Source organism: Halyomorpha halys, unplaced genomic scaffold, assembly GCF_000696795.3.
Source record: "Halyomorpha halys isolate HHAL.00 unplaced genomic scaffold, Hhal_1.1 Scaffold34.1, whole genome shotgun sequence".
In the NCBI taxonomy this organism is placed as follows: Eukaryota; Metazoa; Arthropoda; class Insecta; order Hemiptera; family Pentatomidae; genus Halyomorpha; species Halyomorpha halys.
This window is the reverse complement of record NW_027105031.1, coordinates 1,388,270-1,411,274: the sequence shown is the minus strand read 5'-3', so window position 1 is coordinate 1,411,274 and position 23,005 is coordinate 1,388,270. Positions and strand designations below refer to the sequence as shown.

At 29.9% G+C, this 23,005-nt stretch overlaps 1 protein-coding gene across 9 annotated transcripts in view; it reads right to left on the bottom strand.

Annotated features, from left to right (window-relative positions):
* trc (Serine/threonine-protein kinase tricornered) overlaps positions 1-23,005 on the bottom strand; it is a 334,990-nt gene that overhangs the window by 174,371 nt on the left and 137,614 nt on the right. The window contains exon 1 of one of the 9 annotated variants that reach the window (XM_067047840.1): positions 14,975-14,993. The exons of the other annotated variants lie outside the window; for them this stretch is intronic. Coding sequence (XP_066903941.1) covers positions 14,975-14,978 — 4 coding nt within the window. The 5' untranslated portion in view covers positions 14,979-14,993. Of the gene's footprint in view, positions 1-14,974; positions 14,994-23,005 lie in introns of those variants that run through there. 9 annotated transcript variants of the gene reach the window in all.

The following is a 23,005-nucleotide window of genomic DNA, read 5'->3' as shown; positions in this document are numbered from 1 at the left end:
CTTTTGACCGCAACCCTGACCATCTTCTTATATATCAATTTTAACGGTCAACTATATATACATATATCTAAATTCTATAATTTATGATTTTATATGCAGTACAATTATGAATCAAAATAATGATAAGTTCATGCATAAAAACAAAATGAAAAATAGTATGATGATCTTAAAGTATGGTATACCTGACATATGATCCTTTTTCAACCCTCTATCCAGTTACTAATTCGGTCCCATTAATTCAGTAGAACAAAACGAATCTATGACTTTTTTTTTTTTACACTCGAGGTATAAATTGCACTACGTTTTAACAGTTAGAACATTAGAGATTAAGATATTTTCATTGAAAGGTATTTTTTATTGTTAATACCCGATTCATTAAGGCTTCCGGTGAAATGCAGGAGGGAGCTATTACTCAACAGTATTGTAAAAAACAAAACAACAAAAAAGAAAACGCATAATACATAACTAACCTATAAAATTAGTTTAACTGAAACATAGCGGGCTATATTTGGATACATTTCAAAATGACTAATATCTTCAATTAATCACAATAACTAACATCTTCAAATACTATAATTCAACAAGGTCAATATATTACCTAGACACAAAAGGTTAGAAACAGCTGAGTAAATTGGGAAAAGAAATCCTCACATTACGTGCAATTTATAATTTTAATACCTAAAAAAATTAAATCAAATTCTCCTAATCTGTGTACCTAAATATTTTACAAATACAAATTAAAAATCTTAAAATTTTTAATGTGCGCTACTGAATCTGAAGTTATCTTAACCTATTAATTGAAATATCTGAATTAGATATTGCTTTGCTTTTGTGTATGTGCGTGTGTTAAAAAAAGCCTTAGTAGGCGAATAAGGTTTTAAAGTAAAATCAAGGGATAATTTCAATGACCTCCAAGATTTAGGAAACCAACCAATTTGATGAAATCGAACCCAGGTAAAATTGATAAATAAGGTGCCTCCAAGAAGAATTACGTATTGATTCAAAATACGCGCAGATCTGAGAAGCCAGATACCAAAAGAGTATACTTTGATTGGATAGGAATTTAATAGTCAAGGAATGTTGCGTTACTTTAGCAATAATACAAAATGCTCGAAAGTCTTTGGTTCGAAATAGAAGATTTTAATCAAATTTTATGATGATTATTAATTAATTATTTTACGTAAACGTATCCTGTGATAAAATAAATACAAATGAAGCCATCTAAAACACAAGGAAAAAGAAAATTGAACTAATAAAGCTAAGAATGAATAAAACCAAAGCATCGTTGAAAAGCCCTTCTAGGTTAATGATGAAAAGTTACACCTCTAAAAGGTAGCCATTAATACTAATTTCCCTTAGCTACGAAAAAACACCGTGAAATTCTACTAGCCATGCCACATGAGAGCAAACACTGACACATGAGGGATAAACGGATTACAACGTTAATTGTGTTAAAAATAACAAGGCTACAAATTCTCCGAGATAATTTTGGCAGAAATTCGATTATGACATTCAATGCTTCAAAAATTACACTTTCAATGTTCAAAAGGCTTTTTTGTCTTTTTTACATATAAAAAAATGAAATAGTTGATCTGAACAAATAAAATAATTTTTTTTTTTTTAATATCTTATATTACATTCCTAATCGCTTTGAGTGCAAAATTCAATATAAAATTTGTTAGCAATGTTTTCCCTAATGGTTCGATTATGACCTTGGTAGTGGTGAGGAATTTATAGATTTTGAATGAAAGTATAGGTTACTACTAACGACTTAGTTCGAAAATGTTTTTGGAGTCAGGAGGCTGTGGAAAGCACATTGTAAATTTTATCCGATTACAATACTTTCTTTTTCTTATACGATAAACAAAATACATTTGTTTAAGAATTTTAATTGCAGACCAATTTACCAACAAGCCACCCTCTTTCATAGGTTTTTGACTCTCCAAAAATTAATTGAGACATAGATGACAACTTTTTACTGTAGATTTATTTTTTCTATGACAAAAAATAGTTTTTTGTCTAGTATATGCCGATGAATTTTATAATAAAAAGAAATAAAACAGCACATGTCCGCAGTCAAGTGACAACATTCACTTTGTTTAGCAAAACCATAGTTTGTCCTAAAGTCGGTAGATATGTGACGAGCTCCTTCTAAAATAGATCATAACTAATATTTCTTTAAAAATTTCAAGTGTAAGAAAAAACAGTGTCTTATCTTTGATTTATTTAACATATTTTCAGATTTGGCACAAAAGAGCCTTCACTGTGGATTAAAGACTGAATCATTGTTATATTTATTACTAGCACTAGTCGGATTAGGTCATAAAAACACTTTACAATCAAAATTCGTTTTAAAAAGTTTTAACTTTTTTTAGATGGAACCCTTTATCTGCTCTACCTTATAACTTTATTGAAAAAATCTTCCAAAGAAATCGAATCCTCGAAAATGAAGATGGAGTGAATGGATTTTAAACGTTGTAAAAAATAATCCTAACATTTATGAAGCTATCAAATGAAAAGCTTTATTTTACCTTATCTTTAAAGTAAATTGGTCCAGGAGGCTAACATCTGGATATTTACTTCAACTTATTCTATTTTTATAAATTATTTTAGTATAAATAGAAATTTTAAACACTATTACTAGCTAGTGGGTAGCTACCCACTGATATAGTCATATTAATCTGTAAATAAATAATAATAGTAATTACTTTAGAAAATGATATATTTTTTAATGTAATTCTTTGTTATTTATTCTTAATTGTCATTATAATTAAGTATTTTCTACCGAAAAGTCTCATTCTAAACACGCAAATGCTTTGCACTATTTTTATTTCTCAACATTTAACATCAAATATAAATAACTGAGGGAATGGAACGAAATTAAAAATTAGTAACAATATTGAATAGACTGTCAAGACTTAAGAAGCCCCTCTTTTGGAAACGCAAGACACTCTTAACTAATTAAAGGAAGCTGTTATATAAGTTCAATTAGAAGCCATGGTAGAACATGATAATTAATTCTTAATTATTTTTTTACAAAACATTGCCTAATTTAAAAAAAATGTATATATGTAAATCTAAGGACATTTTAGTAATTTGTTCCTTATCCATCCCGACAATTTTATACGTCCATTTCATTTACTGCAATGAGTTAGTTAAAAATGTTTTCCCACTGTGCGTTTGGCGCATGTGCTGCAGTACGTAGACTCGAAAAACACATTTCTAGCTACATCTTGGACAACGACTTGTTCTGTAGATATTATTTATTGTCAAAAGATAGATAATTAAACTGGCAATGTAGACAATAACATATGCAATAAAAATAAATATTCAGAAAAAGATACTTTCGAAAAAGATGAATAAGCTATACCGACCCATGTATTTGGCATACTTTTTTTTATTGATGTTTATTTTGTTCTTCGCATTTAATATATATGACAAGTCAAGTGACGTTCAACTTTAGTGGGAATAAAATGGCGTGGCACGGCCAGTTATAAATTTGTTATGTTACACAACCACGGAGACCATTTATAAATTTCAACCACCATTGGAAATCTATTAAATATTCATTATTAGCAGATTTAGCTTTGGCAAATCTGTAATGGCCTGGTCTGTCCTTTTTGCATAACGTAAAAGGAAGATCTAACTACCACAATTAAGGATTGAGCAGTGTCATCCACTGAAAGGAACATAAGTCCTTCAGAAGGTGAACAACCTCACGAATTTTAATTGCCCGTAACGTGTGAGGTGAGGCGTCGCCTGTCCTCTAGAGCTGATCTGCGGTGAGGAAGTCCGCTGTCAGGATGGTCGCTCTACTGGAACCTCCATGCTAGGATCCACTGTCAACCTCCGTGGTTTACTCTTATTATCCCATGGTTATTTGACGGATTACCATAGCCAACAGCGATCAATTATCAAATCATGCTTCAACTTTCACTGAAACTACCATTATGTAACGAAGTAACTTCAGTAAAAATACCGTTTAAACAAAAAATATTTCCTGACTAAACGGATTCATTATAATTAAAGTGACACATTTTTCGAAACATTAGGGAACAAACGTGCTACGTACATTCTGTTACTAGTTAAGTTTTGATATGCACATTACTTTAGTAACACAGCTCAAAGTGTTTTTAGTATTAACTAATTTTGGGGCATGTAGTAATTATGGTTTCGACCACTTGTTGATTTATGCAAGGCAGAATATTTCAGAAATGAATATAGCACATTTGTGTTATATCGTATCGGTTCGAACAAATGACAGTAACATAACAAGTAATTCTAATGATTAAATTATATCCAAGAACTTCCAGTTGAAAACTTCCCAACAAATCATAAAGATCATTTGAACCATATTTAGCAAAAAGGAACCGAACCAAAAATTTGCAAAACATCAGTTAATGTTATAGCATAGTTTTTTATGTATCACTAAGTGTCCTGCAAAAAAAATCCAAACTTTATTTTGCAATGCTTATATAAACCATGAACCGGTTACGTAAATACTGAGTCCTGATAATATGTAATATCTAAAGGGCTCACTGAAATAAACAAATCTATTATTATTCTCAATACAAGCACCCTCAGACCAACAGTTAACGTTTAGCTAACGCAACAATTGTCAAGACAGAAAGTGACAAAATTAGAGACATATAAACAGCACATCCCGTGTCTACAGCAAAAAACAAACAGTACATCACCCTGGACCTAATACAACGCCATATTTATATCACAGCAAATGGCAGTTTTCTGACCACGTTGTGAACTAAACTCTGGATTTTCAAATTCATCGATACCAAAGGTAAAAAATTACAATAAAACATTTTCAAAATAAATAAATGAATTAACTGATGTAGAGAACGCGAAAACATTAAAACGGAAAATTTAAATACAATTCAACTTTTTCCCCAAACGGTAAACATTTTAATAACTTACAAAAAATATAAAATAACTGAATTTTATATAAGAGTTATAAAGATATAATTACATGCTAATAAGAATATTATAATAATAATGACAGTTAAGGTATGAAAATCTTACCGAATAAAGAATGAAAAAAAAATGTTTTATTTATCAATCAATGGCTGTATAAATAGATCTTGTTGATATAGTACATAATGTAATATTTAATTAAATTAAAAATTTCCTCATAACTTTTTAGATATATCCTCTCCCCTTCATTTATTAAAGTAATACTGATACAATAATTCAATAAATGAAGGGAAGAGGGAAAGCATACTAATCTATTTCCATTTTTAAAATTTTAGTTATCAGTGACATCTATTAGAGCTAACTGCAAGATGATTTAATTGGTCATTGGAATTACAAAAATTTTAATATTATTTTAATAATTGATCGGGCGTAGCGAGTAAGAATAGCAAAGATAATGAAACAACCGGTCAACGACAAAATATCTTCACACACCTAACAAAAAATAATTTCATAAAGGAAAAGGCTCTGATTTAAAATGCATGTTGTCCAGTATTAAAACGGCTATGTCAAATTGGGAAAAACCTGTAGATCACAAATGCAGTTCAATTTTAAATTATTCATAGATGCAAAAGGTATGGATAGCATAATCCCTTTAATAAGATATAGCCAATCAACTGTAACATCAATTTATATTTACATGTCAAAGGAATCAAAACGAGAAAAAACGCATATTAAAAAAAATAAAAGGTTTTGGTCTTCTAATTTTTATTCCAATCGCTTTTTTTTTTTAGTTAATGTTCCTTCTTTTTTTTTCTTTTTTTTTAATTCCTGGATGTTACCGGTTGTAAAAAATGGCTTATTAACCAAATTGGTCAAATGAAGGATTCGGACAAAAATAAAATATTCTTTCAGAAATACAAATCTATTTAGACTTTATTTTCTAACAAAACATTTTATAAAACCAATTAGATATAAACTACAGAAAATATTATTTGATAATGATGTTTTTAAAATAACAAACAATTAGTTCATTATAATTTTTTTTTGTATAATATTTATTACCTTCTGTCATATTTTTAGACAATGATAAAATGGATCATATCACATCATATAAAATAAAATAATTAAATTGTTACATAAAAAGAATTAGAAGAGAAAAAATAAAAGTGAAAAAAAAAAATGAATAAATTTAAAATTAAACTTGATGTAATTGGACCAAACTCATTTTGCGGACATAACAAATGAAAAATCTCTATAACTCAGTATCCAAAGTAAAATGTTGCAAATCATTTCAGTCTAAGATTTCTAAACAAACGCAATGTCCCATTCTGGTACAAAATAAATTTCTTATATGCATGACTGATCCAGAGCAATACATTACTATGAGAAACTTCCACATAATCTTCGAACAAATAATACCTTTTTATAAGTAACAACCAACCTCTTATTTTTTTAGTAAAATAACGGAATTCGGGGAAAAATAAAACAAAAACTAAATGTGCAGGGGAAAATTTATATTTTTAAATTATAGAAAGCTGTTTTTAAAATTTGAAAGTTGTTTTTAATACGTAATTTCTTATTATGTAATAAAAAAGTATGAAGTTATCCAGTTAAACAAAATATAACTTGGAAAACGATGATACAAAGAGATGATGGTATCTATGATCCAACCCGATTTTTTTTTTGTTACAAAATAAATGTGGCACAGTCGGAAAGAACTAGTTGTCTTTAGTCCCACCCTTGCCCATTTAGTTCTTCCATCCTCTACTTGCATTTTCATCAAGAGAAAACTGATGGATTATCATTTTAAGTCAAATCATTATTCCTGCACAAAACCTAACGGCAGTTGTTAAACATAACTTATTCTAAGAAATGCTTGACAACGAATCCAATTATGCAAGTTCAACCATAAGGCTTATAATAAGTAAGAAAAAATTACTGTGATATGTACTGATGTTGGAGTTTACTAACCTCTTAACTACTGTTAAATCATGTTTAAAACTTCGGAGATGAATATGCATAAGTTTTGAAGCTTTGATGGAACCAAATGGAACTTCACGAAGTAAAATCATAAAAAGGACTCAATAACTCACTGTTAATTTTTTTCATAAAATTGTTAGATTTTACCTCCACAAATGAGCTCACTTGAATGGTCTCTGTTTACATTCCTACCTAACAGCCATGATGAAACCTACAGTCGAAACGTCCGTGGAAAATAAATAAATATTTATCATTATTTTTTCTTCCTTCTTGACCTTCTCCTTAGAAAAAAAAATTTTCAGAAAAAATATATGTATTCCAGATACCCCTGAATAGTGATTTAAGTGTAATTTTGTTTATTTCAAGTTAAATGTTTAAGGCCAATTTTTACTTTTTATTTGTTCATAATGTTATTGCTGTTACAATGAAGAGTTTACAGATTACTTTTAAAAAACTGATTTAATCTTTTAAATCGTGGGTAGGAACTCTAAAATCGAATTTTTCCGAGACAGGTTTTTTGAACTTATCGCTCTGCTTTGCCACAAATTGTAAAACGGCATTCCATTTCTCAATATTTTATAATTTTACAAGGTACCCTCAAGATCTAAACTCTTCATTTGATCTAGGAATCGACTAGAGAATCCTTTTGAGATGAAGAACCAGAACGGAGAAGGAGTAATGTAGAACTGGACTGGCTAACGGTACTCACTGGGACAATTGGTTCCCTTGGGTGAAGGAACCAGGATAGCGAAACTCTCCCACCCCCGCCTATCGAGTTTTAGAATCGACAGTATGTATTAGATTTAACAAATAATTATAATATATCTTGCTCTTAATTGTAATTATAATCCTGATACTGTTATACGAACTAGCTGATTTCTAAAAGCTCCGTTAAATTTTGTCTGACCTGCTAAAATTTAACGGAGCTTTTAGAATATGAATTAGAATTAGAAAATGGAAAAGCAAACAAAACCATAAATAAAACATTTTTTTAAAATATTTATTTATTGCTATTTACAGCTGTACATTATAATACATTTAGTAAATCGGATCTAAGTTAAATAAAACAAGTTCACCAAACCTTGTGTTGTAAGAAAGAAAATGTACATCAATATTACATTACTTTTTATAAACTATTTTTAATAAATTTTATTATGGAAGCTTCTGAATTCATACATTTTCACGATTCTGTTAAAAATCGAAACTTAAAGTTGAAATAATTCTCAAGAAATTATTTTTCATTCAACATGGAGTACATACTTCACGTATTGTATACAGCTACTAAATAAGAGTTAAAAAGTTAGTTATAAGCATATTTATATTGATTAGTATGTATTTCAGGTTTTTTTAGGAAATATTTCATCCGCGAATAAAAATTAATTAGTAATTTAATAATATTTTAAGAATAAAAAGATATGGTATGAGGATATAATTTTTATTCGTAATTCACAAATAACAAATTACCAAAATAAATACACTATTGTATATATTTTTAATCAAAGCCTAAACAGTATATTAAATGCACTATTTACAAATTAGGAGTATTCACACAACCATGTTAAATGCGTAAGTGTGTTAAAGTCGAGGAAGATTTCTTTTTCGTGATAAATAAAACTGATAGCACATTCACAAAAAATCGAAAACTATTTAAGTTTCATAATAATATATAATGTAAATAACAAATAAATAATGTAACTTCAAACAATCGCCTTATATTATTATTAAATTGAAGTTTAAAAAGGTGTGGAACAAAAGTTTCTCTACAGCAACAAAACATCTCAAATATAATGTAACTGTATTAAACCTATTTCATATATCTTTGAAAAATTGTGTACTTCTAAATATTAATTGTTATTTCTATATTATTTAAGTTTTGAATTGTAAACAGGTTTTTGTTCAGGATTGAGAATGGACTGAAACTTATAAACCAATGCAAAGTGAAAAATATGTGTGACCAATCCTATAGTTTTTTGTTTAGCATACAAAATAACTATAACAAACAAATAAGGTCAATTTATTAGAGTATAAATGTGTAAATTAAGAATACGTTAGTCCAAAATTATGAGCTGATTTATTGTTGTAATTATCGAAAAAAGTATTAGGAAATTAAATATAAGAATGTAAGGGTTAATACGTAAGGAGATCAAAGTGGTAAATACTAAAAATTAGTCTGATAATATATGATCAATTTTTTTTATAAATCATTCAGCTTTAAAATTACTAAACGATTCACAGCCAACGAAAATGGATTAAAATACATTGACAGGAACGGAGGTTCCTAGGCATTGCCAACATAAAACAAAGGATGTAAAGGTGGAAAGTTCAATCAGCAAGTGAAAGGATGTTTCAAATGTACAACCAGCTTTGGGATAGAAAGTTCCATAACTGAATTATAAAGAAGATAATTTTTTAGTACTCTACTGAATTTTTTTTTAAATTTTGACTTTGCCAAAAAAAAATTGGGATAAAAATATTGATGTTTTGATTAATCTTCCATTTTATCATTATTGTAAACTTCATTAATACCTTCCTCAATTTTAAATGTTAATTAAATAATTTATTTACTAAGGTGATCATAGCATAAAATAGATCAAAAATGAATTTAAAATTAAAATACAAATTTCAGACTATGTAACTTTTTTTTAAATATTTTTTAATGTACTTTTTCAGAAATTATTCGAAGCGTAAAAGAAAATGGTGTGTAATTATATACTTTTATCTAATATTAAACATGAAATAATATAAGTTACTTACATATTAAAAGTATTAATTTTATAAGATATTTTATATTTTATAGATGTTTTATTTATTTTTAAAATCCCTTGAGTAAAGAAAAACATAGCCATTACATAAAACATAGAATAAACTCGAAAGTGAGATAAAACCTCAAACTAACAACGGTGAATTTATGTACGAGTCGTAAACTGAACCCATTCCTTCAATACAAAGAAACTGAAGTAGGAAACAGATTAAATACACAATTTTATGGCCATACGTGTGGCGTGTGTTACATATAACCGCTGATATTCGCTGTGAGTAGAACCTTTCCCTTCAATATTGTAGTTTCAGAGATCTCATTCAAGAAATAAGCTGAGTGACGGAAATACCATTATTTCAAAATTAGACTGATAGGTTATGAGCAAATCGACAGCTGTATTGATAAACCAGATCTCCAAGAGACATTAACTACATTGATTGACAATTTAATACTCCACTATTTACCTATACGTCATACGTATTCCATTGAAACATATGAATGTCATCGTTAAATAGGACAGACAAAATGAAGTATGAGAATGTAAACGATAATTTATAATTGACTTACACTTTCAAAACTTCATTTGAAACAATACTTGAGTAGATTACATTTAGAGAGATGAAAGTCGGTTAATATTCATTTTGTGAAGAAAAGGAAAGATTTATGAGAGGAAATTAATAGTCCAATTTTATATTCCCTTTATTTTAATATCTGAAAATGACCTACACTACAAGTCAAGAGATTTTAAATTCGATAATATTTTGAAATCGGCAAATGGTTCAAGTTGTAACTTGGCTCAAATTTTCTATGAACAAGTTAGTCCTTCTAAATTGTATCTAGGGCCAAAATATTTGCAGATCTGACTTACATTGGCCATATTAGGACACCCTCTTACGATACTACCCCAAATAAATGCAAAAACAGAGAGGTGTCATCGCCATTTTAAGTCATTAAAAGGCCACATAAAAGGAGATTGGGTGCATATTCTGCCACTCATGTTTATGGAGCTGCTTAATGCCTACACCCACACTATGCTATCTACTCTTCGTCCAGTTCTATCAGTACATCGTTACCGATTAAACATCTTTGGTCACCCACAGCTTTCGTCAGCTACCCATGTTTTCTTGAGGCGTGACTTAGGAAGCCCATTCAGTCCATTTACGATGGACCATTTTTTGAGTTATCTAAAAAATGGAGAGTTTCGTTACCGAATGAGCTACAGAACGTATTGATATATCGCCTCAAACCAGTATTTCATCATTGGAGATCAGTCAAGGAAATTGACGGAATTTCTGTCTCATATCCTGATGTTCAACCACCGCCTAATGAAGACACAAACATCCATTCTTGACAAACAAGCTCTAGTCTCACTGTTCACTTCCCCGCTCGGTTACTCGCCGCTGGCACTAGTGAGGGAGAATGTGGCCATACTTGTAATATTGTTAAGTTCATAACCGCTGTTTGTACAAGGCGGGATATAACCACACTCGCATGGTAAATGTTTTGTTCAACGTATTTTTCAGTTTACTTACATTCTGTATTTTATAAGTAATAAATAAGTGCTTTAGGTATTTAAAAGTTGTATTTATTAACCAAGATACACAATAATACAAACAAAAGGCTTGTAGGACTGGTTTAATGAAGATTTCATGACTCTCTCGTTGCCCGCCCACCTTCCTCTCGCTTCCACTGCCTGGTTTGTATGTTAGGTTGCTCAGACCTGGAGATTTTATCTTAACAAATACACACAAAGTAAAAATATTCTGAGTTGAGTTGTATCTTTTTCTCAAAATGACTTTGATCAGCTGGCTACAATACTCCTACTAGAGTAGTTTGTCCATTCAGGACGCCTATTGCTCTTGAATTACTAGTTAAGAAATAATAATTTCGAGTTATATTTCTGGAAACGTTCTTCCTTTAGGCTTTTAACTTTTAATTAAGAAAGAATATGTCGGTAAAAGTAATCTAAGTAATTTCGCAGGTGTGTGTTCCTATGTAACATTAAAACCCATTTTTGAATCAGAAATATTATCATTTTTTTTTTCTCTTCAAAATATTTTATGAAAACCTTGTTAGAATTATGACTCCAAAAAATTCTATATAATATTTATGATAAAAAATATAGGGTTATAAACCGTACAATCTCTTCACTTATACAATTTATATATACTTTCTTTATCTGAATTAACTCTTGAACTGTTAGAAATAAGCTGGCTGTTATAACTGGATCGGTATCTATTTTAATTTCAATATTTATTTTAATAGAAATCAATTCGCAGTATGACAATCAGAGAAAGAATTTATTTCAATTCATGCAGAAGAAATATAATAAGAAACTAAAAAAATGATGTAGAAATAAAGAAAAAACGACATATCTGGCAGAATTAAATATATACATATATTTCTTAACATAGACACGAAACCAGTTGATGGATTTTAATAAAACGATGCAGGACCATTTTTATGCTGATGCCCCACTTTTCTTTATTTTTTGGGTCAAATAGGACCAACCGTTCGCGCAATAAAAACTGAGAACACACACCGATCAATATAAAGTGTGAAGAGCTCAATGAATTCCCTGAATCGCACCATTCATGCCTACTGATCCATAGAACCATCTAAAGATTTCCCTTTCGACTATGTCAATGCGTTACTGACCATTAACCCTTTCGTTCGTGATAAACGTATACAATAAGTAATAATTATAATGATAAAATAAATAAATCCATGTGCATTCAATAATTTTTTTTTCTTCATGTAGTAATAGTATTTTTTCGTTGTATTTAATACAAATGAATCCGACCCCAAACTGCGGAGGGATATATGCTAATATGGAAGAGTAATATATGCTTATTGTTGAAACATTTGGCAGTTACCTTTTGTTGGAACAAGTAGATTCAGATAAGCTTCAGTATGGAAAATTTACTCTTCCACAGTGACAACTGAAAAATGCTAAACGCTTTATGCTAAGTAGCCAACAATCTTATGTCTCTTGACGTAGATCTATATTTTCAAAATTTCTATAAATAAACTCTTATTCATTCTGTTCTACGAAGATTTAAAGAGTAGTGGTCTCTAGTCTTAAAGGCTATTAGAGTCCTTAAAATAGACAAGGAGCAAGCTTCTCCACTTCAACCTATCAAGTCCTAGTGCCTAAGTGACGTGCTGATGCTTTCGGATAAAAGAACTTTGAAACTTTCGAACAAAAGTACATAAAACATAAGTCTCAATGTAATAAATAGAAATAAAATAAATCATAGAACTAATTATTCAATTAAATTCTTGTAAAAATTTTCCGTTAATAATTTTAATGTTTATAACTTTAATTATAAAAAAAACACCCCCATATTCATGTTCCCAGAAACCAACTGACGGAAAATTTTCTGTTTTCTAGCTGTAACAGCGTAGGAGGGAATACTTTTTCCATGATAGTGGCACTAAGGAGGTTGTAAACCAATCAGAATCAAGAATGCAAATGAAGGATCGAGTACTGTCTGAAATCGGGCTCTCAATCTCCAGCTTCCACCAAATTAACGAGTACAGAGTGTGGTTGTGTAAACGAAAGATTTAAAAATTAAATTGTTCATTAAAGAATCAGTTTTTCTAGCATAAATATGAAGTACAAAATCAGTAATTGTTTTGTAAACTTAAAAAAAAAAATTAAGGATGCTATGTTTGCCTTTTTTTTAAAGAAAGATCTCACTTCATTAAGTGAAACATATCCTTTTTTTATTTTTTAAATATTTTATGAATTGAAGGGGATGCGTTTCATTTTTCGTCTGATCCACGGCAATTCGCTCTACCGCGACTTAGGGAGTTTTATTTCAACAAGATTTAATAGAAATTATATCTTTAACGAAAATTATATATCTTTCGATGTTTAAATAACAATTATAGATTAAATATATAATCAATAATCATATTAAGTTGTAATAAAAAGACTATATTTTAACTTTAACTATTTATAACTAATTATAACAAAACATTACTATCCTTCGCCTTGGAGTGGAATCTAAAATATATTTTTAAGTGTTGTGATTCCCTATTATATCAATGGTCTGTTATCATTGTGTTAAATGAATGAAAGGTTAACACGGCCAGAAATAATATTTATCTTCCATAATTCAATTATGGCTTGTTCCAACGACTACATTTGACTGTTAAAACCTGATTTTTCTTCTTGCGTTGTTTGAATTTTATTTTTTCTTCTTTTTAGCACATTTTCAAATTTTTCTTACGGACTAATAAAATATATATAATATATATGTAAAATATTTTATTTTTAATTAATAATATTTGATGGTTGAATTAGATTTTCTCTTATTTAACATAGGTATTTTTTATTTATCAATATTTATAGCCTTTGAGATAGCGTTTTCGAAAAATATAAAATACACTAGAACTTTTTAGGCCTAGTATAAATTATTTTAGGATATCCGCAGCTTAGCCGAAAATCACATTTTGGGGCTTTGAACTTTTTCATGTTTTATGGGGACAAACCTTAAGGCTTCCCGGACCCAAAGGGTTGTATCACGACTACATAAACGGAATAAATAATTATCTGTTACACCCGGATTCGAATCCGGGTCCTTGGAGTTAGTGCCACAACTCCATATCTATTAAGGCACCCACTTATAACTTATTTATACTAATATATACAGTGTAACCCGAACTAATTGCTGCAGAGTGGGGTTCGGATTACTGAAAAGTTAACGAAAGTACCAGGAAAAATGGTGAGAAAAAAATTCAACATGAATCTACATAATTACATATTTCTATTAATTTAATTTGTTTACATATTTTTAAAGAAATTGGATAGTTGGGAGTTATTACTTTTAGTTTTTAGAGTTATTAAAATTATTTTAAAGAAGTAAGTTTTTTTTTTTTTTTTTTTACTGAGACTTCTGCGGAAACTTGTCTCCGACGTAGTAAAGAGAAGGACTTGCAGCCACTGTATATCACTCTCTGTTGTTCACTACCGATAGTGATTGAAATGATTTATCTGTGAAGATGGTTGGGGGGAGGGTTGAGGTGAGCAAATAAACAAAAAAAATATTTATTCTTATATTAAAATATTTTTTTTGTTTATTTGCGTTTTATTGCTAACTGCACCCTCGACCATCTTCTCAACATATTAATCTATGGCCGACTATCAACACTTCATAAGATATGATTTATGATTCTTTATTTTATTTTATTATTATTTCTTTTTTACGCTAGTTTGGATTAGAGGGGTGTTCGGAGTTCAGGTTATCGACATTACACTGTGTATATAAAATATAATATTATAATTATTGTGACACTTACCCATCCAAGCATATGAAAGATTAAAATATTCATAATCCACCAAATAGAGAGAGAAATTGAAACTCACCTGAAAAAAAAAAAAAAATGGAACATAAGCATATTGATAGTATGACAAGTATCAGTAAAATTAAATAAATATAATTTTCTAATAGAACAAAACAATAGATAGTATTAAAATTCATTAATAAACTAAGGAAAGAATGTAACAAGCCAACATTTTTAAATCAATTTGAATATTGGGCATAATGCTACTTTGATTATTTAGTGGGTTTTTTTAATGCTAATTCGCTTAGAACCATAATTCAAATATATTAACCTATAATAATGGAACAATAACAAAATTAAGTAAGAAATGTAGAATGTTTTGAAATTGCTCTATTGAAAAATTTAGATCGCGTAGCTTAACGTCCATGCCCCCCAAAAATATTCCTAATTCCAATTGAGACGAAGTTCAATGGAACAATATTTCAATATTCTTCATAAATAGTTTTTAATAAAACATGTCAGTAACTAATTAAATAGCATGCCGTCTAAGCAATAGTTCAATTAACGTTATTTAAGTTAAATGATTTTAAGATTGGTTTTAAATAATCTTTTAATATAAACACTAAATCTTCTTATTTAAAACTTCAATTCACAACTAGTTGTTATTACATCAAATTTTTATAATCTTTAATAGGCCATTTAAAAATCTATGTTGAGGATTAGATTTTACTAGCAACAATTTAATACAAATACTAGTTGTTAAAGTATATCCCATGAAAAGATTAAATGCAACTATTTAAAAATATGTTTAGTTTAGGATGAGAGTTTTTTTTTCTTTCTCATTCATTGAGTTTTTTTTTCATTCATTGAGAGTTTTTCATTCACGAGTTTTTTTTTTCATTCATTTATTTATTTTAGTATGTATGAGGTCATTCATCACTATTGCATATTGCCCACAACTGTGTGGCAGATTGTAATATCTATCAATAAATAAAAAAAAGTTTAGGATGTTGACAATTCATAAAAAGTTCACTTCAATGGTTTTCAGTTTATTTTAGAAAGGATAAAAAGTTCTAAGCTAACTAAATTAACAATAAGCTAATTTACATAGGTAAAACTTATTATTAATTTAGTCAGGTTAATTTACATAGGTAAAACTTATTGTTAATTTAGTCAGTTTTCACCCACTTAGAACAACGCATTTGTTTCCTTTCTTTCAGCACTATGAAAACTTGCTTTCAGACAATCGATTTATAAGAAGTAACAATAAATAATTTTAGACCCATGACCTTCCTTTTTTGTTCTGGGAGAACACAGAAAGAAGTTGGGAAGAACATAGGACAGTCTGCTTTTCGCTCTCGATTTTCCATTTCCCATTTTCAGAACCAATCAGATCTAATACCTCAATTAAATCGGATCTCATTATCTTGGGGAAGGGAAATGAAGGATCGACTAAAAATGCGGTGGAGAGGAAGAAAATGTTTCGATAAAAACTGACAGAAAAACTGTTTTTGAATACGACTGCTAGATTTTCGTATCTCATAAGGCGGACTGAAGGACCCCATTTATTTCTACGATACTTTTATTACCAGTACGTTATACCATCCTACACTGACCAAGAAGATAAATTATTCTAGTCCACAACCTACTTATAAGTCCCCAGTTATGCCTAGGTCCGTTAGAGCTTGTTCTGTTTTACTGGCATCAACCAGAACATCTTATGGCAGCTCCTATCAATTCTTGGAAGAAATCTGTATTGCCTGAAGCCCCTACGTAACTACTATATATAACTGCGTTTATAGTTTGACGAGTTACGATACCTCAACAAGGAGAATTTCAAATAATATTTTTACTTCTCACCGCCAATTTTCTACATTCTCTCAACGCTCATAAACAAAAAGGGATTGAATTTAATAACAATTCCTAGAACTACATAGAGTTCAGTTAAGGATTCTTTTATAGCTTGCCTTAACGGAATACCCTCTCCAACCTTACAACACCGAAGAATCCCCTCACCGATACATTTCGAACCTCACACCTGACAAAATTAGATAAATAATCTCCTAAAAACTGCATTTATATAAAATCACATTAAATCAAAATACTGTAGTACATATACATACTTTAATTCTCAAGAATAACAACCGATAGAGAAAATATGCAAATAAGTACTATATAGTTATTACACTTACTTAATAAATTTTGGGTCTCCTGAGTCCAAAAAAAAGGTATTTGATTATTACCTAATGACAAATAAGTCTTAGTACAGTGTTTGTACCGGCTCTTCTTTTTCCAGAACTACAGAAGCGTTTCTCATGAAACTTCTGGCGTACCGAGTTCGGTGTATTTTCACGATTCATCATCGATTTCTGGATTAAGAATTGTGAAAAAAATAAAAAGAAAAGAGTACAATGTTACGTTTTTCAGTTTTAGCTAATTATTTCAGTCCAACCTATAAATATAAATACACAATGGTAGAGGAAAGGAAGCGACTCGAGTAATATTTTAATCAAAGGAGCGGAGACATGGGTCAAAGGATGACGAGGCTTGGACCAGATCTTGTTTTGCGACCTCCAAGAGTCAGGGCCAAGGTCAGGCTCATGACAAATGGCTACTGATAATTCTCTTTCGATAGATAACATAAAATATTTTATGAGACGGAAATTAAAAGAAACTTATTACAATTCTGATTACTTTCTTTTAGTACACCAATACTTTAATAATGCCTTGATTTACAACAAAAGAGTTTAATCGAAACATATGACTTATATTATTTATCTTTACCATAAAAATAAGTATAGTTCCTAGTGCTACTTTCCGACCATGAAATAGATCAGTATCTCTTACATGAAACAGTAACCCTCCTGACCATAAGATATCAGGCCACGAACAAGTAATCACCAAACTTCGATAAAAAAATAAATTGATCTATATACGAGAAAAGAAAACAATTTCTGTTCAGATAATTTTGATTGGGTGAAGTTATAAATTTCTTTAATTAAAAATCGATTCACGCTAGAAGTCATGGATAGATTTGAATGGATAGATCTTAGAAAGTTAATATGAGGTTCCAGAAGACTTTGACAAGTTATGAATGTCAAGAATAATAATAAAGAGATCAGTAATTTCTTTTTGAAAAAGACTAAGTGAGAAAACGCGAACCTGTAAGAAAAAGTAGTTACATTAAGAACTCTTAATATTTCCAAAGAGAAAAAAATGTTAGCTACTTTCGGATCTTTAAGAATGAAACTAAAAAAAATCTCTAGAACGAAGTAATAGATCTTAAAATAATAACTTCTGATAAATGTAAAAACGTATAGACAGATTGCGTAAATGTTTGGGAACCGTAACGACGGGAATCTGGTATTCTGACCTTAATTAAGAAATCCTTAACTTACAAGCCAATCTTGTTAGACATATTGGGTAACTTTAAGAAATCCTTTGATACTATTTTGAATGCAGGAAATAACGGTCGATCTCCTCCTTCTAAATACCAGAGCACTGAACCATTAATAGAATAATAAAGTAACGGGGAATCGAAATAGCCGACGGTATTTAAAATTCTATAAAACCGCGTGAACGGACAATATCCCTAAATAACCAATGGACTTAGTTCCATTTCTGTCTTCAGTAAAATTGTTTTCAGGTATAATCGATCGAACTGTCTAACCGATTTTGATGAAATTTTTAGTGACTGAAAAAGTGATAATTGGTCCTAATACCTTATTGGGCTTATAACTATTTCATCAATTCGATCAACTACTTTCACTAACACAGGCGCAAACTGACAATCCTATATTTCAAAACGACTCCTCCAAGTTAGGCTCTAAGTTGGATTATTATATGGAGTATTAAAGGAATCAGTGGAAACGTGGTAAAGTAAACATATCAGATTTCATCAACTTTCGCTTACTCTTTTCTGGAACACTTTTCTGGATACTTCACAAACTTTTCATCTGGTAGATTTTATTCTCAAAAGACAAATCTTTAATCTTAAAATATAGGAATTAACTACCCAAAAGAAATATTCAGAAAGTGGATTGTTTTTAGAAAATGTAATTTCACTAGCAAAAAGATACTAAAACAATAAAAAAAATGTTAAACTTTCTTCTATGTTCTTACCACAGTTTTTAATTTATACCACGATACCCGATCTCTTTTAACAACTTGATCAGGTAATATCAGAGAAGTGTGTAATCTCTAATAATCTCGGAGAAAACTCTGTGTAGCAGTGAAGTTTGTCTCGAACATTTATAGTTAAACGCATTTATAAGTATTATTCTTGCAAAAAGTAAACACATTAAGCAAAAAAACAGCTAAAAAGATAAACAATCACTGAACAAGCAAATTAAAAACAATTATTCAAGGTAATCCATTCCGGTTGTTTACCACAAAAAGGTATTTAAAAATTAATGGATACTATAAACGTCATGATTCAAGTTAGAGTTGAATAACATGGTTAATATAAATTTAAATTACCTTCATTTCACACATTTAAAGTTTGCGTATATATAGAAGCAGTGTGATAAATGATTTACAGAAGGGATGATTATCTTCCATAAAAAATGATGGATTCAATACACAAATTTCATTTAATTAGGCGATTCAACTGTTACGTTTCTCATCAAGCTGACGATCATAACTTCAAAGTTAAGCTGAAACACGAAATCGTAAAATTTTTTAATCAAAAAGATTTTATTTTGGTTTCTTACAGACAGTATTATTCATTCATCATTTCTTTGATAAAAATAAAGTTAAATATCGTGTATTTTCAGTGTTTTTTCATTCATTCATCAGCTGGTAAGCTAGAAAGGGCAGAAAATAAATTTTTAAAAACAATAAGCGCTCTTCTTATATTTCATAATGTCTGTATCTTCTTCCTATTGAGACCTGATGAAATCTTGTGAGTGGGCCGGAATGTCGATTACTAATAATTATGTTTGTACCTTACTTGATAGCCACCCGGACAATCTTTCTACAATATAAATAAAAATGTATGTTTTTATTCCAAAGATTCATTATAATATTTATAACATATAATGGTACTACTAATCTGATTTTTTTTGTTTTTGTCCTTCTTGGTCCTTTGCCAGGCTATTTCTGGCATACAGGACGATTATCCTACAGGTTACCAACCTATTCTAGTCAGAGTGGAAAGGTTGAGATTCATCCCAAGTGTTAGCAACGAAATAAAGTTCAACCCGGTCAGCCAGGATTCGAATGAACTAATTGCCTAATTTATATCCTGGTTTCTATTTGAGATAATTAAATTTAAAAATTGATTCCTCATAAGTTATTTTAAATTTTACTCCAATTGAAATTATTTTTAAAATCGGAGATCGACAATACATTCGATCTAACATGGAGTTCTTATGTGTCTTTTTAACATGTAAATGATCTTATAATGTTTTTCTTTTTCAATTCTCATCTAGCTGAAACTGGGATGAGTATTATCATTATTGTATCTTGTAAAGCATATATCATTGTACACAATGAGGTGAATCATTGTATATAGATTGATGGTTTAAATTAGGTATGCTGAGACATCCTGCTCAAGTGCGGAATCCCAACTCCTTACTATTTGATGCGGAGATGAAGGATCCATAAGGGCCTTTTCCTGGAAATATCCTCGGGCTGCTGACACAAAGGACGAGGAGGAGGAAGCAGCTGGTTGTCTATTCAAACCAGCAGTAAGGGCTTCCATACCACCCGCGAGCCATTTGCTTAATGCCTGGCGCCTCCTGGTCTAGGCTTTATATCTTTCTTAATGTTTCGCTCCTTCAAGGCTATTCATATGTAATAGAATCTCTGCTTTCCTTCCACTCTTTGGGAAAAGCTATTTATTATAAATATATGCCATTTTTGTGTAGAAAGTATATTTTCAATCTGATATTATTCCTGCACTTAGTGCTCTGAAACGTCATTAGTTTAGCAATAATTTTCTGGATAAGTTTTACATTTACCAGTGGACTATGTGCAAAGTTCATAAAATAAGTAAACAGAATCAATATAGTAAAAATTGCTCCACCAACAATATAACTTTTTGTTTATTTTTCAGGTTAGGTTATACTTGCAACATCGAATTATATAGCATCGATAGATAGAACTTAATATTTAATAGTTATATTAAAAGGAAGGGTTAAAAGAACATTAGCGCGGCTTTTCGAAACGATGGTTCACAGTGATTATTCTAATTTTATTATTCTTACTCAAATTTCATCAATGAAACTTTCCGTTTCTTATGAGGCGCATTTGTAGTCAACAAAGGTTAACTTCAAAACAGCCTTAGTATGAGACAGACTGGAGAAACTGGTAAGTGGCGATTCTGGCGTCAGGACGACAGATAAGAGAAATACCACATCAGTTCATGAAGTCCTATAGCAGCTAACGTTTATGAGAATGTATCCAATCGTTAAATCGCTGTGTATTAACTGTTCTACATGTATGGTTTCCCATAGTAAAACGATAAATTTATCGTCTAATATTTTATCGAAATGCACTAACGGAATTACTTTCCACAACGCTTATGATGCGCGATATCTTACTGTACAACACCGTCTGATACAAACCGCATGCATAAACTCAGCTTATCTCATACCAAATTGTCTCACTGGATGGAGATTTGCATTAGTCCGATCTTCTTACAAGCCTCCTTATTCCTTATCCCCCTTATTGAAGAATTAATTAATTTTATTCATTAGACCTTTAATGTGACGCATTTGATGATTTGAATTCTAAGCCACCCAAAGTGGCTTACACCAGACCTAGTAGAATAAAAATACAAGGGACAAGACAAGTGGAAGGAGGATTTCCAAGGACTTTGGCTATAGTTTTTTAATAAATGGGTCTCCTCTCTCATTTACCGGACATTCACGCAACAGCATTGGCTTCAATTTGTTATCCATTATTTTTGAGAATTACAGATATATCTGCAAAAAGACTAAAGATTTGAAAAATGGATACTCCAAATGATATCTTAACGGTTTGAATTACAGCTGCTTACAGGTACTCAAACGTTTCAAGCTACTACTGTCATTTCATTTGTTCTTCCCAGATAACGTTTTTGATAGTAAAACACTATTCGAAAATAAAGTAAAAAAACATTTTTTTCGAACTTTTTTGAGACCGAGAACGGCATCGCTACAAGTCTAAAAATTATTTTTAAGTATAGCAAAAAGGTTGAAAACTGTACGAAACTCTAGGCAAGATTCTTAAATAATCCTTAATAAAATAAAATCTTTGCTGCATTAAGTTATGTTCCGCATTCATCAAATATATATCTTGAAGATATTAGAAACGCTAAAGAAAACACTAATTACGTATTTTAATTAACATAATAACAATTTTTCTATAGCTGGACAGCATCAAATATAATAAAAAAATATATAAAACAAATATTTGAGAAAAGAGTAAAAGAATATTCTCCGGAAATCACTGCCTGTTATCACGAAATTTTCAATATGATAGGTAAATCATCGATATCTATGGAATGAAGCTTATCAGGCGTTATATAAAAAAATAAGGAAAAAAAAAACTTCCTGCTGAACCAGTTCCATAAGGAAAATTTGAAACGTTTCTAAAACAAAGCGAAGAGTATTCATATGATTGCAAAGTTGCTGTTATCTTATATCGTCCAGTCTCCAACCTTTCCTCTGTAAACAGAACAAGAGATTCCAGAGTAATTCATATTCCCTTTCTAAAGTTAGACGCTACCATGATCATACCCTCTAAAAAAACTATTGCTCAAATGTTCTGAAATGTAAATTAAAAGTTCAAACATATATTACTTTAAATTTAAGGGCATAATTGACAGATGAAAGACTATTGGAAAACAAATTTTCATTGAGGATAAATACATTTTTATTTTATTAAAGTTTTCTAAGATAAGAAAATGTTTTCCTTTAAATTCCAAACCTTCGTTTTAAACAATTAATTATTATTATTAAATTAATTTAACGTTTCAGAATCATAACACCATCTTAAGTATTATGATTCTTTTTTTTTCTTAAATTACTGTACTTGATCAATAATACTTAGACATAATAT